Raw genomic sequence first — 18,544 nt, 5'->3', positions numbered from 1 at the left:
GGGCATGTTGCGACATGCCCGGACTCGCCTTTGAACCTGACTTTGGGGGCTTGCGGTCTGGCGCCGATAGCGTTATCCAATAAGGAAAGCGAATATTACTAGGATTCAAACGCAGGCTTAAAGGGATATAACGTGTATATATAAATAATATACAAGGTATATAAAACAATAAATGCAGATTCTCAGCTTTAATCTGGCCCTTCACAACAGTTATTAATACATGTTTCTGTTTCAGTGAGTGGGGCGCTTTGCTCAGGTGAAGGGGGCGGGGCTAATAAGCCACAGGTGCAGAGTGTGACGGCAGGGCAGCAGCAATACTGTACGCAACGCAGAAGCAGCCTTATGTTCACTAGATTATTAGGATCTCCTGTTTATTTCTATGTATAATATTGTTTTCATATTTTGTTCTTTCTGGACATTAAACAAGCAAAAAGAGCAACAAAAACGCCCAGTGGTTTTCTGTTCTGCGACTGTGAGTCTGACACTGCTTCCCAGCCCTACAAGAAAGGAACATTCAAATATAGTTATAGGCAGCGGTGCGTTCCTAATATCAACTGTGATTGCACGCACGCTAATGGCGCCACGTGCACGCGCGCTCCCGCGCATGCGCATAAATGTCCCCTCGCTTGAGCACAGACTAAAGACAGTGCCTAATAGACAGTGCCTCTACGAATGGAATGTAACACATATCATTCACAAGTTAGGTGTGAATGTATCTGAGAACGTATTTAACACCTGACGACCGGCGCTATTGATATGCAAAGTAGCCCAGGTGGGTACTGTTATAGCGAGTTGGCGAGTGCAGCGCATTCCTGTGTGCGTGCACACGCTTCTGCTCAAATCTTTGCTCAAATCTTACTCTGCACGGAGTGCAATCTCGTCCCATGAGCAACGCATGCCTGGTTATAGGACAGACTTTTTTGGATTTTGGCCACTACAAATCAATCAATCACAAATGTAACACAAAACGAAAGTAGTAAACAAGGCGAAAGTCCGTCGCACCAGTAACACGTGTCTGCACTAGTAACACGTAGGGGGAGAGAGAGAGCCCCCCCCCCCCTCATCCGCATTCGCAGTAGTGCAAAACAAGGTACAAGCCCCGACACCCCGCCCACGCACAGTCAAACAGAGTACAAGCCCCGAAGACCCGCCTCAAACAGAGTACAAGCCCCGAAGCCCCGCCCAGACGTTGGGCTTGCGGCTCTGCAGATATACCCTATTGCGTGTGCGGACCACTTTTGCGTCAGTCAAACTTATACCAGAGAAACGGTGCGGCGGCCCCTTTAAACGTTTCCAGAGAGGAGGCGAGGAGGTGCTTTCCTTGTTCAAGTTGTGTGCCCTCACGTCAAAACAAAATTGGTAGTTAATTAAGTTAGGTAATTTAGCTTAGTGCAGACGAAATTATCCTGGGACAAAAATCGGAACAAAGGTGACAATTAGTCTATATAACTGTGTTATTTAAGTACCTGCTAGTTAATTAAAATACAGCATATCTTTGTCTCAAGATTGATTGTGCGTCCGATAACGTTGACGTCATTCAGAGACGACTAGTTTGGTTAACTTTATTGGTTTTCAAATACAATGACTTATACAATAAAGAAAGTACAAATAACTGTAGGATGTTGGTTAGCTAACGCCACGTTAATAGCGTTAATAGTTAGCTATTACAACAACTGTGACGCTAACGTTATCACATTGCCAGTTATAAAATATGCTTGTCTGTTTTGCCAACTCCAGTCTCTTGCAAACCTTTTCTTAGGAAAGAAGCTGACTACCCCCCAACTGACGCAACTGTCCACAACTACTTGTCAACAATGTCAGGTGGTAAGTGAGCAATTAACAGCCCATTGACTGGTAATGTAGTGAGATCAGCCAAGATCCCCAATCCAATTTATAGCTACTTTGACTTTGTCCTCAAGGTGGTGTAGAATAGAATACGTTTTATTTACTGTCACTCCTCAACACACGACCATATAGTGCAAAGTGCATACAGCGTGGGGTAAAGTCTTATTAAATTCATGATTCTCAATTGGCCTTAAAAGGCATTCAATTAAAAAGTATTAAATTAAATTTGCACAGGTAGGCCTATTCTTTAAAATTATTATTTATTTTTTAAGGTTTTTGTATTCAAATCGTTGTATTTATGTGTTTGTTTGTTTGTTTGCGTTATGTCACGTGCTATGGTCGTGAAATTGGTATACAATTTCGCTCTAAGTGGTAATAAAAACGTGGGTTATACCATTAGCAGGAGAAACTGCTATGTAGCAGGGAAACTGCTGTTTGTCAAAATTCCCTTCAATAACCAACTGCACAACCGGGGTACAAAGAGTAACAACTTTATTAGATAAAAGTACCTGTGATAATCAGATCATACAGGGGACACAGGATTAATAATCAAGGGGAATAATCGGGTACCGTAGAGGGCTCCTGTTATACAGTATAAGTAACTCACCCCAATCGGGCTAAGTTCAATGACCTAGTATTTGGCCTCTATAGGAGGCACTGCAAATGTGAACATGGTATGTCTAATCACACACGCTAAACACCCACTTTTTGAGGCACTGCACTTGGAACAATGTATATGCCTAGTCAAACCCGACACGCTAATCACCCTCTGTAAGAGGCACTGCACTTTGAACAATGTATGCCTAATCAAACACGGCACGTTAAACACCCTCTCGAAGAGGCACAGTAAATAGACATCAATCAACCATAACAATAGTTAAATAAGGAATACTCTCCAGGTACTAATTACCCCTCCCTCTCGCTTTCCCATGTCACCCTTCAATCGGTCACATTAAATATCATGTCAGCCTGAGCTATACAATAGGGGCATATAAAAGAATAGCTAATATGCCAGTTAAATTAAGAGGCACGATATACATACAGACAGTATAAGATACACAATATACAATACGGTATATACCAATTACACAGTATACACAATTATAAAATAGGCCATACTAAATACAATAATTACTAAAATACAATATCCTATACTAAGTGCAATGTGTAACAGTGGACTTAACTCGCCCTCGTGGCGCGACCCTCCCGGGGGTCTGCTCTTTGGACGCCGTCCAACTCTCCAGGAAAACGGCTTACACCAGGTGGTAGCTTTCACTCTGGCAGTCAGACTCGCTGTCCGCAAGAACGTCCGAGTGCAGCGTTATGGGAGCTAGATACAGCAGCACCCTCTATTTCCCGGTCCCTCGTATAGCTCCAGGAGGATAGGCCTCCCCTCCTATCACTATACAGAACCTGTGCCCGCTCGCTGTCTTTTCTTCGTCGCCGGTGGTCCTACCTAACCACGATCGACCCCTCCCCCCTGGAATCCTAACAGGGTGCTGGTACCAAATGTAGCGAGGTGCTCCGACCCTGATCCCAGAGTCCCACTGGCTTTTGAATAGTCTCAGCGTCTCGGCGGTGAAAGACTGGGGAAGGAGCTTTGATTTGATTTGATTTTATTAGGGATCCCCATTAGCTGGTGCGATAGCAACCAGCTAGTCTTCCTGGGGTCCACACACAAAAAAAACATACAAAAACAATCACTATTGCAAAAACAAAATTATTAAAAGTCAGTACACACAATGCATAATGAAACTACTGTAACAATTAAGTCAAGATGACATAAAACTAAACTTTGCACTATCTGACATAAAAGGGGACGGGCAACAAAAGAAGCACATTTCCTGGAAATACCAATTGCTCTTCCCATTTTTAAAACAATATAATTAATATGCTGAGACCAAGACAGAGTGCAATCCAGCATCACTCCAAGGAGTTTAGTACCTTCAACTTGTTGAACTGCCGAATTACACAAGTTTAAATGAAGCTTTGGATTTGTAGATAACCTGTGCCTTGTTCCCAGCACAATACATTTAGTCTTGGAGATATTAAGGACAAGTCTATTACATACTACCCAGTCATGCACAACTTTAAGTTCTCTACTCAAAACTTCATTAAGTACATTGCATGATGGTGCAGCGTAATACAATGTTGAATCATCTGCATAAAGAACTGTTGTAGCACATTTGGTAGCCCAAGATAGGTCATTAATAAATACAGAGAAGAGCAAAGGTCCTAGGCAACTTCCTTGCGGAACGCCACACTCTAGACCTCTGCTACTGGGCTACTCTGCTACATGCGCAGATTGCCCACGGATTGTTTTTTTCAAAACTTTGTTTATTGAGGTTTTTTCATTGCAATATGAGATCATCACAAGGTCAAATTGTACACATATATGCCAGACGTATTGCACATATCTACATATAAGTAGTCAAAATATAGGTCTGTTGAATGTAGACAATATACATATTGCACAAAGGTACATATAGTTAGTCAAAATATAGGTCTGTTGGATAAACAATATACCTATTGCACAAAACTATGTATAAGTAAACAAAATATAGGTCTGTTGAATGTAAATAATATACATGTTGCACATGGCTACGTATAAGTAGTCAAAGTATAGGTCTGTTGAATATATAGACTAAAAAATAGTACACCACAAAATAAATATAGATATTGTTTCGGACATAGTCAATTAAACAGATATGTACACTCAGGACAAGCACTGTACAGCAGGAATAGAGGAATGGAACAAATTTTTTTTTAAATGAGAAGGTAGACATCGGTTACATTTGCACAAGTAGATAGGTCACTCGACTGGACTGTGCTAGGTTAGGAGTGAGCATTATTTATGGGGGGTCGATTGAGCCTTGTTCCCCAACATAGGTAAAGAAACGGCCCCATGTTTTATAAAATCTAGCTGTAGAACCCCTTATGACACACCTTATTTTCTCCATCTTAAGGAAGTGCAAAATATCCCTGAGCCACATAGAGTGAGATGGAGGAGTGGGTGACTTCCAATGCAGTAAAATGAGACGTCTAGCCAGGAGAGTAACAAATGCCACCAGGTCAGTTTTATATCGTGGCAGAGACAGAGTAGTAGGGGAGATAGAGACACCAAAGCAAGCAGTTATGGCTGTCGGGCTGATTGGGATCTCAATACTATTTGAGATAGTTTCAAATATTTCAGACCAAAAGTTATGCAGGGAAGGGCAGGACCAAAACATGTGACTATGTGTAGCAGGGGCACGGTGGCATCTGTCACAGGTGGGATCAATGTTGCCATAGATCTTGGCTAGCCTGACTTTAGTAAAGTGTGAACGGTGAACAATTTTACATTGGATCAGTCCGTGCCTGGCACAAATTGAAGAGGAGTGGACCCGGTGTAGAATATCCTCCCACAGGTTGTCTGTGATGTCCTCACCCAGGTCCTCCTCCCATCTCCTCCTGATCTTTTCTAATGAGGTAGGACGCAGTGAGGAAATCAAGCCATACAGGACAGATATAATACCCTTTGTGACCAGTGTAGGCTTTAGTAAAGTGTCAATAGGAGTGGCTTCTGGGAGTTTGGGGAACTGTGGGTTGATATTACGTACAAAACTGCGGACTTGCAAGTATCTGAAGAAATGTGACCTCGAAAGAGAGAACTTGTCAAGACAGTTGTTCAAATGATGCAAAAATATTTTCTATATATAAATCACTGAACGTTCTAATACCAAGAGGGGACCAGGAGAGAAAAGCTCTATCCATCACAGAGGGGGGGAAAACAGGGTTAGCTGTAATTGGAGCTAGTAAAGAAAAAGATTGTAAACCAAAATGTCGTCTGAACTGGTTCCATATCCTGAGTGTTGATTTGACAATGATATTTTTAGAGTAGGGAGAGGTGGGAAAAGGTAGAGGTGCGTGAGCCAGAGCAGCCAGTGAGGCAGGGCTGGAAGAAGAGGATTCCAAAAGCAACCATACAGGGGATGAAGGTGTGTCTTCAAACCTTGCCCAATGTTGTAGTGCTCTAAAGTTGGCTGCCCAATAATAGAATTTAAAATTGGGCAGAGCCATCCCTCCCAGAGGCTTTGGTCTTTGTAGGAGGGCTTTACCGAGCCTAGGGACTCTCCTATTCCAGATGAACTGCGACACCAAACTGTCAATTTTCTGGAAGAATGCTTGTGTGAGAAAGATGGGTAAACATTGAAAAAGGTATGAGAATTTTGGCAGGGAGTTCATTTTAACTGAGTTGACTCGTGCCGTTAAGGACAGGGGTAATAGCGACCATCGTTCAAAGTCTTTATGTAGTTTGCTTAACAAAGGGGAGAAGTTAGATTTAAATAAATCCTTAAATTTGTCTGTGAAACGAATGCCAAGATATGTGAAGCCAAGTGGGGAAATTTTAAAGGGTAAAGTATGTAAGGGGTAATTTCGACCTTCAGCATTCAGAGGGAATAGCTCACTTTTATCTAAGTTTAGTTTATATCCTGATATTGCACCGAATGAACTGAAAACATCAAGGGCAGCTGGAATAGAGACAGAGAGATTCGATACATATAAAAGCAAGTCATCCGCATAAAGTGAAGTCTTCTGTTCGATGCCAAACCTATGAATACCAGTTATGTTAGGATTTGATCTGAGAGCAATGGCCAATGGTTCTATTGCGATATTAAATAATAAGGGACTCAAATTGCAGCCTTGCCGAGTAGAGCGAAAGAGAGGGAAATATTCAGAATGTGTGTTGTTGGTTCTGACTGAGGCTATAGGGGAGGTATAAAGCAGTTTCACCCAAGTGATAAATGTTTTACCCAAGCCAAATCTCTCCATGGTGTAGAATAGGTAGCTCCACTCCACCCGGTCAAAAGCCTTCTCGGCATCTAGTGAGATCACAGCTTCTGATATTGAGGAAGAAGAGGGATTATACATGATATTAAGAAGCCGTCTAGTGTTAAAAGAAGAGTACCGGTTTTTTATGAATCCAGTCTGATCTGGGGAAATAATAGAGGGTAGTACCGATTCTAAGCGCATAGATAGTAGTTTGGAAAGAAGCTTTAAATCCACGGATAGCAAACTTATAGGACGGTAGCTCCCACATAGGAGAGGGTCTCTGTTCTTCTTCAAGATTAAGGAAATTGTGGCCTGAGTGAGTGTATGGGGCAATTTAAAACAGCAGAAGGATTCATTGTACATATCAATAAGAAGTGGCGCCAATTTGCCAAAAAACTTCCTATAGAATTCAATTGGGTAACCATCGGGGCCTGGGCATTTACCTGCCTGCATGTTGTGAGCAGCCTCTTCAATCTCCTCTATTGTGATAGGCTCCTCCAGTTTCACCGCTGAGTCGGAGTCAACTTTAGGAATATCAAGAGAGTCAAAAAAGTTGCTAAAGGCAGACGGGTCAGTGGGTTGTTCTGCAGCATAGAGAGATGAGTAGAAGTTTTTAAATTGTTCATTAATTTCTTTGGGATCTGTAGTTCTGCCTGTTGAAGTTTGGATTTGTGGTATTTGATGCGAAGCTGATGCCTGTCTTAATTGATGAGCTAATAGTTTATTCGCCTTATCTCCGTGTTCATAGTAATTGTATCTGGATTTGAATAGTAATTTTTCGGTATGGGTGGTAGTCAGAGTATCGAATTCTGCTTGTAACAATAGGCGTTCCTTATATAAATCAGGTGATGGAGCGATAGAGTAAACGTTGTCAATCTGAGTGATCTGTTTGGTTAAATTATCTAATTTCTTCTTTCTGGCTCTAGTCTCATAAGTGCAGTAAGAAATAATTTCCCCCCTTAAGTATGCCTTCAGTGTCTCCCATAGTAAGGAAGCTGAGATCCCAGGCGTCTTATTGATATCCAAAAAAAAATCTATCTGCTTGGAAATAAAAGTAACAAAATCTTCGTTCGATAACAAACTAGTATTCAGTCGCCAGGGTGGTCGGGTGTTATCACATCCCCTAATTTGCAGTTCCATTAGAACTGGAGAGTGGTCCGATATGACAATAGCATCATATGAGCAAGATAATACTGATGAGATGAGCCGATTGTCGATCAAGAAATAATCAATACGAGTGAAGGTGTGATGAACATGAGAGAAGAATGAGTATGCTCTGCTAGATGGGTTGTGAAAACGCCAAGGGTCTGAAAGTGAAAACTCTTCCATAAAAGATTGAATGGTTTTAGCAGAGCTTGAAAGTACTGCATTTCTGTTAGATGAGCGATCCAATGATGGATTAAGCCAGCAATTGAAGTCCCCTCCTAATATCAGATAATGTGTGGAGAGGTCAGGTATCGAAGAGAACACAGATCTAAAAAATGAGCTATTGTCCCAGTTAGGGCCGTAGATATTAAGCATAATCACTGGGGTGCCACAGAGCTTTCCAGTTACCAGCACAAATCTACCATTTGGGTCAGAGAGAACATCTGAGCAAATAAAATTTATTGATTTGTGGATTAAAATTGCCACACCTCTAGCTCTGCTCTGAAATGATGAGTGGTACACTTGGCCAACCCATCGTTTACGTAGTCTGGTATAATCAGATAGCTTGAAATGAGTTTCCTGAAGGAAAGCTATATGAACCCCCAAATTCTGAAGATGCCCCAGTACTTTACTACGTTTGATTGGCTGATTTAAGCCCTTACAATTCCAACTAGTAAATTTGACCACTCCTCCAATCTGCTGTGAGGTTTTAGGTTGAGTCATAGACTGGTGTTGAGTGTACAATGAGTAACATCGAAAAGTATGTCCTAATAGTATTTTTTTTGTGCAGTGGCCAAGTCATAGAAAAAACAACAACAGTATAAACATCGCACAAAAAGAACTGTAAATGTAAACAAACCCTTCCCTCCCCCCTCCCCCTCCCTCCCATGCTGATGCGTCTCCTCAAATTGGACGCGCGCATAACCCACTATTACTAACTCTAAAGATAAACACCACCCCTTCCGTGGTTAAGTGACAAATGTTAATATTGTGAAATATCGTAGTCCCAAAATGAAATAGTCTGTATATGCTCAGTCATATGGACATGAATTATGAACTTGCCGTTCAGCTGATGGTTACAGTCTGGGGAACCGCTTTTCTGAGTTTAGTGTTTATGAAAGTCGAGGCGGCGGCCGGGTCTTCAAACGTGTGCGTTGAACCACTCGGCAGAGTGATTTTCAGAACCGCAGGAAACATCAGCCCAAACTTGATACCAGGACAGGCATGGAGTTCACGTTTCACTCGTCCAAACGCAGCCCTCTTCTTGGAAACAGCGCCGGTGTAATCAGGGAAAATAGAGAGCCTTTTGCCTTGGAAGAGTAGAGGGGTGTCACGGGAGGTCGCGCTGGCCCGACGTAGGATTTCGTTCCGGAGATGAAAGAAGTGGACCCTGATGATGAGCGGACGAGGCGTCTCTCCCTCTTTGGGTTTAGCCCGCAAAGTGCGATGGGCTCTGTCGAGTAGGGGCTCATCATCCAGGCCAAGTAGGTTCTTGAGTAGGCGGCCGATGAATTCCGTTGGCCGCGGACCCTCCGAGCCCTCAGGTATCCCCACGAGTCGAAGGTTGTTCCTCTTCGATCTCCCCTCTAGGTCCTCACATTTGTCGGTTAGTAATTTCACCTGTGACGTGAGCTCCTTAACAGTGGAGTCAAGCGAGGAGAGCTGGTCACTGTGGTCGCTCGTCACACGTTCCAACTCGCAGATAGTTTGCCCGTGTTCATTTATTTTCAGCAGCAATGGTTCAGTAATATTCACCAGCTCCGTGCGCACTGCAAGGATTTCAGCTCTCAGGTTAGTTGCCGATGAGTCAATTCTGCCACAAATATCTTCCTTCAGCGAGTTCAGCATTGATTGTAAGGCCCCTAGATCAAAGGCGCTGCCGCTGGTCATGTTAGCAGCTGGCGCGTGCGGTGGGGGTGGCCCGGGTGGCTGATCAAAGATTGTTTGTTGTCCTGCACGCGTCGTCCTTAATTTGGGTTTAACAGGACCCATGGACGATTTAAAGTGTCGAAAAGTCTGCCTGACTGGTAGATGAACATACGTTGTCCAGTGTCCAAAGTCCAAAAAGAAAAAACGTAGTTAAAGGACTATTTATAATTGAAGTTTGTCACAAACCGGCGGAGCGGCGATTGCCCACGGATTGTGACGCAACGCACACCCGCCCTGGACTGTTCCATCAGAGGGGGGAGCTTCGGTGGCCAGTGTGAGTGGCTACAGACCACTGCACTTAAATATAAACATTAGTCTACCTGGAGACTCAATGAGGTAATTGTAGATATCGCCATAAGACGCGTCTGGTCATTTAGTGGGATCATTATTTCATTATCCTGTTCGGCTGAAAGGACACTGGCCACCGAAGCTCCCCCCTCTGATGGAACAGTCCAGGGCGTGTGTGCGTTGCGTCACAATCCGTGGGCAATCTGCGCATGTGCATGGGGGGAATAGGTGCTTAAAAACAGGCTTTTTCTCTGCCGATTTAGTTCTGATCGATTAGGAATGGCTCGCGCCGTGTTCAGGAGATTCAGGCGCATACAAGTGTATTCGATCATGTCTCCAGCACCCCCAAAGCCGTATCTGCAACCACATACATCACGGCTCTCATCCACATTCATTCATATGCTCCCCCGCTATCTCCTCCCCGATTTCAGAATCCCGGAAGTGTTGCAGTGGTCTATGGGCAGGTGTACACGTGGTGAAAGCTTTCATTTAGGATATGATTAAAGGGACAGTTCCAATAGAGCAAAGTGCTCGCTATTACTCATATAACTAGGGTTATAAGATAACCCCCGATATCGGCAGTGTTGTGCTAGTTACTGAAAAATAGTAACTCAGTTACTGTGCTGCTATACGCCCACAGCTGGGGTGAAGGGATGGACAGGATGCCACTCAGTTGTCGAAAGCTTTTTTTGATTTTCTCCAACAGGTTACAAACCTTGAAACAAATCACACAAACAGTCAATAACCAGCACATCAACTACTATCGTTCTGAAAACAATTCGCTCACATCCACTCACCAGTTCCCTCTCGTGTCCTTTCTCTGCTGTCAAATTCCCTGCAACTTCCTGTTTACCTCTTTCACCGACACCATGTGACGTATTTCAACCAATTGCAGCCTATTCTCCGCTAAGTGCCCGGATCTCACGTGAATAATAATCAGCATCTCAATGCAAGAGCCTTAACCAAGCATACAGCACTTCCATACATCCAAAATGAAATAATATATAGTTCCATACAACCAAAATTAAATAATATAGTTAATCAATAGCTCAACTACCACTTATTAACATTCACATAAACGCACAGTATAAAAATCAATACTCAATATTACTTATTTAACATCACCCAGAACTAAAGTGCAAGGTATTTTTCCATGGACTAACTCAAGCCTCTCTTACCTCAACCAAAACCCCCACCACCCCATATAAAGCTACACAGTTACTTTACTAGTTACTTACACCCAAAAGTAATGTGTGACTGTGAAAAGTAACTATTTAGTTACTTTAAAAAAAAATGTAATTGCTCCCATTAATGCCCTTACAAATTCTTAGTCAGAAAATCTCTGTCTCTCATTATTATCCCCCTTTTTCCTTCCTCCCTCCTATTATAAGCGTCTTGCAATGTTGGTTAAGATATGAAATACTTGCCATAGTGCATACAGAGACTGTAAACAAACACGCCCACAACGCAGTCCGCACACAGGAGTCAGGACTGCGATTATTAATAGAATAGGAATATGTCAAGATATTGCCGACACAGTATGGCTCGGCGGCCCGATCAAACCAAGCAGACCATGTACAGACTACAGTATGGCTCGGGCTCGGCGGCCCATCAAAAAATAACACAGTATGCTATGACACGGCAGAACATAATACAGTTTGGCTCCACACACACACACAGCGGCATCACTTATGAAAAGTTATTCGGTTACTTACCATTGTTGCAGCTGACGCGCCTTGCTCCAAATGTGTGACAATAGACAGTAAAGCAAAGTGGCAAAACTCGTCCACAAAGTAGATTTTTGAAACAAAGTTCTCCAAGTCCTGTGGGTATTGTCTCCTCAATTGTTCTGCAGCTGAGCGAATTTCAGTTCTGCTCAATAAATGAATCCGAGAGAGGAATCCGAATTTCCCCTCTAACTAGTGCTTGTATGCTTCATTGCGTCGTTAGTAAAGTTTTCAATCAATCAATCAAACAATGCTGTTTGTTTAGACATTCACAAGACTTGCATAACGTTACATAATGTTAGCTAGCAAGCAAGCTAGTCGACAATATCTCCTTCCTCCATGATTGCTATCTACAGTACTAGAGAATTCGAAGGTGCCCGCGAGGCGATGACGTTGTTGTCACGTTTAGCTTTTTTTAATTTTTTATCCACTTTTTCTCCTTGTTTTCCATTTTTTTCTCCCATCCCAATTTCGCCTCGCCAATTCTCCCTTCAATTCTCCCCTCCCCTGTCTCGAACGTTGATAGACTATGCTTCCCACTGGTCGGCTGCAGTGAGGACGAAGCCTTGCATCACGTGTCCCCTCCGGTACACGAGGAGGCAGCCGTCGCATCTTTTCACCTGTACAGCGCGATCTCTCAGTGGCGAGGAGTAACGCGTGGGAGGCTCACACTGCCCCTGTTACGTCCTGATTCTGCTGTACAGGCGCACCAACCGACCTGTAGGAGTCGCTGTCCACTACGTCCAATTCCCACCCACCAGCTTTCCCACCCCTAACACTGCCAATTGTGTTAGTATGAACGACCAGCCAAGCTGGTAGCAACGGCGAGAGCTGGGCTAGAACCCAGCATCTCCTGCATTAGTGGCGAGCGCCTTGCCCACTGCGCCACTTAGCCGCCCACGTTTAGCTTTTAATGTGATTTGATTGGTGAATTTGGTGGTAACTGTCAGGTCCAGCCGCCAGGGGGGTGAAGAAGCCATTGAAGAAGAAATATCCCTAACCTAGAACCAAGCTGCGGCCGTGTTAAGGCTTAGGCGCTAAGCCCAACCCATTGAATTAAGCTCAAATCTTATTGGCTAATAATGAGGTAATGGACGAATAATCCCAAAAAAAATAAACGGCCTAGCGTCAAAAAAGCCTCCAAATGTCAATCAAAATAATGCTACCAGCAGACTGCTGGGCTCAGTCAGACTCAGTATGGGCTGCCTCAGTCAGTGACAGTGTTAGAGAGAGTGGGCGCAGTTTCGCTCGTTCAGTTAATTTCTCCAGGAGGGAGAAAATTATTATAACACAGATGAAAAATAATGATTTTTTTATTATTGTAAACTATAAAAAAAGAAATAATTATTTCTTTTAATTTCTATTTATTTTTTATTTTTTTACTGTTTATATTTTTGGGGAAGCTTGGCTTCCCTTGGCTCCCATGAATATTCACCACTGTGTACCAGGCATGTTAGGATAGGATGCTAAGTTGACTTCTGAGTGTTACAATATAAATAATCACCCTCTGTCACTGAAAGAATGATAGGTGTGCAGTTGTACAGTTCAATTTCAGTGACTTTCAGTGATGTGTCCAATTTTACTATAGGTATAGAAGCCAATTGTCCAAGAAAAAGGTCCTATCTGTACTTCAACTTCAGCACTCTTCTTTTTGTTGAAGCACACTTTCACACACTCACTTAAAGGGGAACTATTTTACTATTTCTTTCACTATTTGGGCACTTTTACACAATTCCTGTGAGTTTATGGAACACCTCTGTAATTATAATTTTTTTTAATTCATTGTTTTGTATTTCTAATGAAGTCCTCAAAAACAGCATTTTTCTACCTCAAGATCTTAAGCCGCTTTGAGCCTGGGCACCTAAACCACTGCGCCGCCTGAACATTATCATGCAGCGGAGTCTCTCTGACATCACAAATCCGCACATTTTCAGATGACTCAGTTCAGTGAGGGTGAATATTGTGAGAGGAGAATTGGAAGAATGCGCCAATATGAGAATTAGAGACATAGATCATATTAATATAAGTCCACATAGCTAGGAAACAATGCTAAACACTGAAAAAGGCCATTTATAAGATAGTTCCCCTTTAACTTTCAAATGTTTATCTGTTGCATTCATCCCTGTCAGCCTGAGCTGATACCAGAGGTACCAGAGGGAAGACTCTTAATGCATTGGATTGCCTTGCCACTAGATGGAGGTCTTTGCTCTTTATTTGTCCTGGTTGTCTGACTACTTTGTGGATCAGTGGCTGTGGGTCTCAAATATTTTGACGTCTGTTCTCTGATAACGAGGCACACTTTATGAGTGTGAAAGAGAGTGCACAGAATCTTGGCTTGTCTTGGACTTGAGAACTTGAGAAATCAGAAATGCATTATCTGAGTAAGTCCACGTTGGCTCAGTCCACGTGTATGAAATCCAAACATTACATTTCAGTCAGTAACTCGACACAGTCTTCACAATAGGAAAACACGACCACTGACCAGCTGTTTGCATGTGTACTAACTGACACTGTCGTAGTTCACAAATTATTGTCACACAAGGCAATACTAATGACTATAAAATGTGCTGGCTAGTCTAATGCGATGCTGTAACAAAACATGCCTGTTATAGGCTACATGTTCACTAACATGGTTTTGCCAAGTGAGATATTAACCTACTGAATTGCAATATTTAGGCTGAATATGAAGTAAGATACCATGATGAACTGATTAATATTCATGTTCCATCTTTGTGATATTGAAGTAGACAGAGTGGCTCTCTTATTATGGCCCACTGTATCTCTTTTGGCAGCATGGCTTCATTGCTTTTTAGCATCCTGGCATGTTATTTACCTGGAAGTGTTGTTAATTAATTGATAAACATCTGGTTGTTACACGAGACAGATCAGGTTTGAAAGGTCATTTGGCACAGAGTTGTCACGTGTTGTCCTGTCCTGTTTTCCTGGCCGGGTAACACTATGTCTTTTGCTGTGTCGTCACTATTTATAAGCCATAATGTCAGGCGTGAACGATTTTAATCCGACCCAGGCCTGTCGTCTCTCCTCAGAGCTTTTTCTGGAGATTTGGAGTTCACTAGTCAGCTTACTAAGCCTGGTCCTGTGCCTCTCCATGCCGACCATTTGGGCTCCTTTTCTCTTGTTTTTAATAGTTTGTCATTCAATGATATCCTCTAGCGTGTTTTTCTACCTCATGCATTTTTTTCTCTAACCAGATCTAGGTTAGATCGGATGTTCTATTTTTAGGTGAGTGTTAAACTTGGTGGTGCTTGGCTACTGTGTTGTAGTGTCTGTCCCAGGGGGCTGCCGGCTGACATGCTAGCTTGGAGACTGTGATCTGCGATGCCCTTTCCCACCGCTGGTTTTCTCCGTGTTGGCTACAGGAAGCTCATTCCCCGGTTGCTGTGGCAACCAAGGTGGATGGCCCCCAGCCCGAAGGGCGGAAGCCTCGGGCCACCTTTCATCCTGCCCCTGTGCAGCCTGACCGCTGACCCGCTGCTGGAAGGGAGGAGGAGGAGCCAGCTGTGCAGAGGGACTTCTCCACCCCTGGCATGCGCCCTGCTACCCTGCTGGCCCTGCTGTGTGAGAGTGAGCGTCAGATCTGCTCCCCTCTCTCCCTCCCTCTGCCGGACATTCTGCAGCTCTCGCTCACTCTGCTCCCGACGGAAGAGGAGCCCAGGCAGCAAGATGTCATCCTCCTCCTCCTCCTCCTCTGCCGGCGAGGGGCAAGAGAAGTCCAAACCCCAATCCCCGTTACGCAAGAGGGGGAGCCTGCAGAGCACCACCAGCCCTGGTGAGTGGAGAGGTGTGGGTGCTGTGTGGGGGGTGAGGTTTTGGTTCTGGAGTCAAAACATGCACAGATGCTTGTGCGATGGCATCAAGGAATCCAGACTTTTTGCATGGAGCAATATGAAGGAAAACACAGACAAAGGTGGACTGTTTTTTGTTGCTCAATTTAGGGTTTAATGAATTCAATTGTCTCTTTAATGCTGGGGAATTCTGCCTGATCTTTCACATTGAGCATTACCACATAGGTCTATGTAATCTTCATTGCACAATTTAAACCAAACATTAGACTTTCATCAGTGACGTTCAGTAACTCTTTTAATTAGTCATCATTGGACAATATCTTGTCAATGCTGTATCTAGCAAGTTAATATAGCCTTGTTGTTAGGCAGTTACTGTAGGTCCAACTACCCTAAAGAAAATGTGGAACGTGAGCCTGATGTTGATTTTACTGATTAGTGAGATTGATGTGATGTCTAAGCTGCTCAGTGACGGGATAGTGACCAGCCGTGCAGACTGATGTGTCCAGTCAGCTATGTGCCAGGAAAGCCTTTGAAGTGGAGTTCAACGCAAAAGTGCTAGTCATGCATAGTGAGTGCATCTTGGAATTGGCACGCTATGCAGAAATAGTTTGTCCTCCTTCATTCACTCTTGATCTCTGTACGGATTTCTTTTTATGTTAGTACAGTCAATCAAGCTGTATTGACCAATGTAAATTAGCAAGCAGGGGATATTGGATCAAGAAGATCTCTCAGCTCTCTGAAGCCAGAAGTGTTGATTACGGCTATACGGGTTCGGAGGACACCGTGTCTTCTGGCCTTTCCTGATCTCACACACTGGGTTTGGACACAGCCATAGGTTCCTCACAACATGACAATGGCCGCCCTCCCCAACTGTTTAGGCAAGCCATGTTATCTTAGCTGAGGGGGCTATATGAGCAACCATGTGGTGAAAGAATCTGCTTATATGAATAGGCTTAGGCTGTGTCCATGCCATGGCAAGCTTATATGAATAGGCTGTGTCCATGGCAAGCTTATATGAATAGGCTGTGTCCATGGCAAGCTTATATGAATAGGCTGTGTCCATGGCAAGCTTATATGAATAATGTAGAAGCAGTGTAGGGGTTCTGGTACAACTTCACCTACTTCCAAGGTTCATGGAGAAGGGAATGGGTTAGGGTTATGGTTAGTTTAAAGAGATCAAAACTCCAGCAACACTTATAGTAGGCCTATATAGAAGAACTTTTATTGTTAGACCAACGATTAGAACAATGGACCAACCATTTTTGTAGGTTGATATGTGTGTGGATGTATATGATTGGTTGTCTTACTTTTTTAAATTTGTATTGTTCTACTTTTTTTATATTATTTATTTATAATATATTTATAATCCTATTTAAATGTAGTTTGTAATGTGCTTCATGATGACCTTGATGAAAGCCACAAGCTGAAATGTGTTGTTCTATATGCTATTTGTCCTCTTATTATATGAATACTAATTTGCTCATGTCTTTCTAGGTATTTGAATCTAGATATCCGTTCAATAATCTCTTCATCCTCTCTTACTGTACCTTTCCCTCGATTTACAGTATTATATTAATATCCAAAATCTGGTAATGAATACAATAAATACAGACACCTGGCATAATGAGTAACTGAGCATGATGAGTTTAACTGAGCATAATTTCCTCTGACTCCCCCACCTTAGTGCCACTGATCTCTGGACTCTCCGAATGGAATGGAACCAATAGCAACTAAGTTAATATCAGATTGTTCAGCTGTTATTGCAAAATGCTGTTTTACAAAATCTAGATGTTGACTCCAGTATAGATTTCACAAATGCCTTTCTGCCCCTAGTCATTAGGGATCAGATGTCATCCACTTGAGCGGTCAAACTACTTATCCATCACTGATACTCCCCTTGACAATAAGAGAGGTGTTGAACACTCATGCTACATTGTAGTTACCGGTATATCATTAGCAGTAACCACACATGGCTGATACAGTTTTTTTGTCTCCTCACTTGACTTAAACGCTTAATTTTCATGTCATCAGATGGTAAGTAAACCTAGCCACTTAACAAAGAAATGTATCTGTAGAATGCAGTCTTTAATCTAGTCCCAATTTCCATATGTTTAGCTTCAGCCGGTTCCTGTGATTGTGGCACAGCACGCATGTTAGATATTTGCAGGGATGCAGCACATCACAGGCAGTAACTCACTCAGACTGTACTGTGTGTGCCGAGGCAGCCTGCCTGTGCTGCAGTAATAAATAACTTAAGAGGCCTCTCCTCCAGTGCAGTCATTTACTGTGAGTCCCCTCAATTAGTCGCTTGGTTGAGCCCACTGCACTCACTGCCTGTCATGGGAGCCACATCTCTAGGCTGCTCTTTTTAGAGCTTGCCCCCCCAGTACTTCAAACACTAAACTAGTCAGTACTGCTTATGATTCACAATGCTAAATTACTGTGGTAGAATGTGTACGCTGTTGTAACTTGACTCCCCCTTCCACCTGATGTATCACCTGTACTACTATTATTTATTATTTATATACATAGAACTGCTCCACATGGATTTTAATATATCATGCTTTAAGTACTGTAGTTTTAATGTAGTTGGTGTTTTATTATATAGTGGTCTTTTTACTGTAGTTTTAACAAAGCTGGTGTTTTTTTATAGTGGTGAGTGTCTATGTATTGTGACTGTATGTTTGTCTTGATCTCCTCACTGGTAAACAAGAATACCCTGAAGACTCTAGCAGGAGCACTCATTCAAGGGTACTACGACTATGCTTGCACCTCATGGTACCAAAGCACCTCAAAGGCGCTAAAAACAAAATTACAAACATCTCAAAACAAACTGGTCAGACTACTGCTTGACCTTACTCCTAGAACCCACCTCACCCCTGCCCACTTTGACAACCTAGGATGGCTTAGAGTAGACGACAGAGTACAGCAACTTGCAATGGGCCTGGTCTACAAGATACACTACACGACCAAGGTACCCATGTACATGAC

General features: G+C 42.9%; 1 protein-coding gene across 1 annotated transcript in view; it reads left to right on the top strand.

Moving 5' to 3' along the window:
- The first annotated feature begins 1,365 nt into the window (after positions 1-1,365).
- Positions 1,366-18,544, top strand: part of ampd2a (adenosine monophosphate deaminase 2a) — a 119,428-nt gene continuing 102,249 nt past the window's right edge. The window contains 3 exon segments of the mRNA XM_084316731.1: positions 1,366-1,429; positions 1,760-1,824; positions 15,128-15,537. Coding sequence (XP_084172857.1) covers positions 15,165-15,537 — 373 coding nt within the window. The 5' untranslated portion in view covers positions 1,366-1,429; positions 1,760-1,824; positions 15,128-15,164.

Source organism: Notolepis coatsorum (assembly GCF_963971535.1).
Source record: "Notolepis coatsorum genome assembly, chromosome: 6".
NCBI classification, from domain to species: domain Eukaryota; kingdom Metazoa; phylum Chordata; class Actinopteri; order Aulopiformes; family Paralepididae; genus Notolepis; species Notolepis coatsorum.
This window is presented reverse-complemented; position numbering and strand designations above follow the sequence as displayed.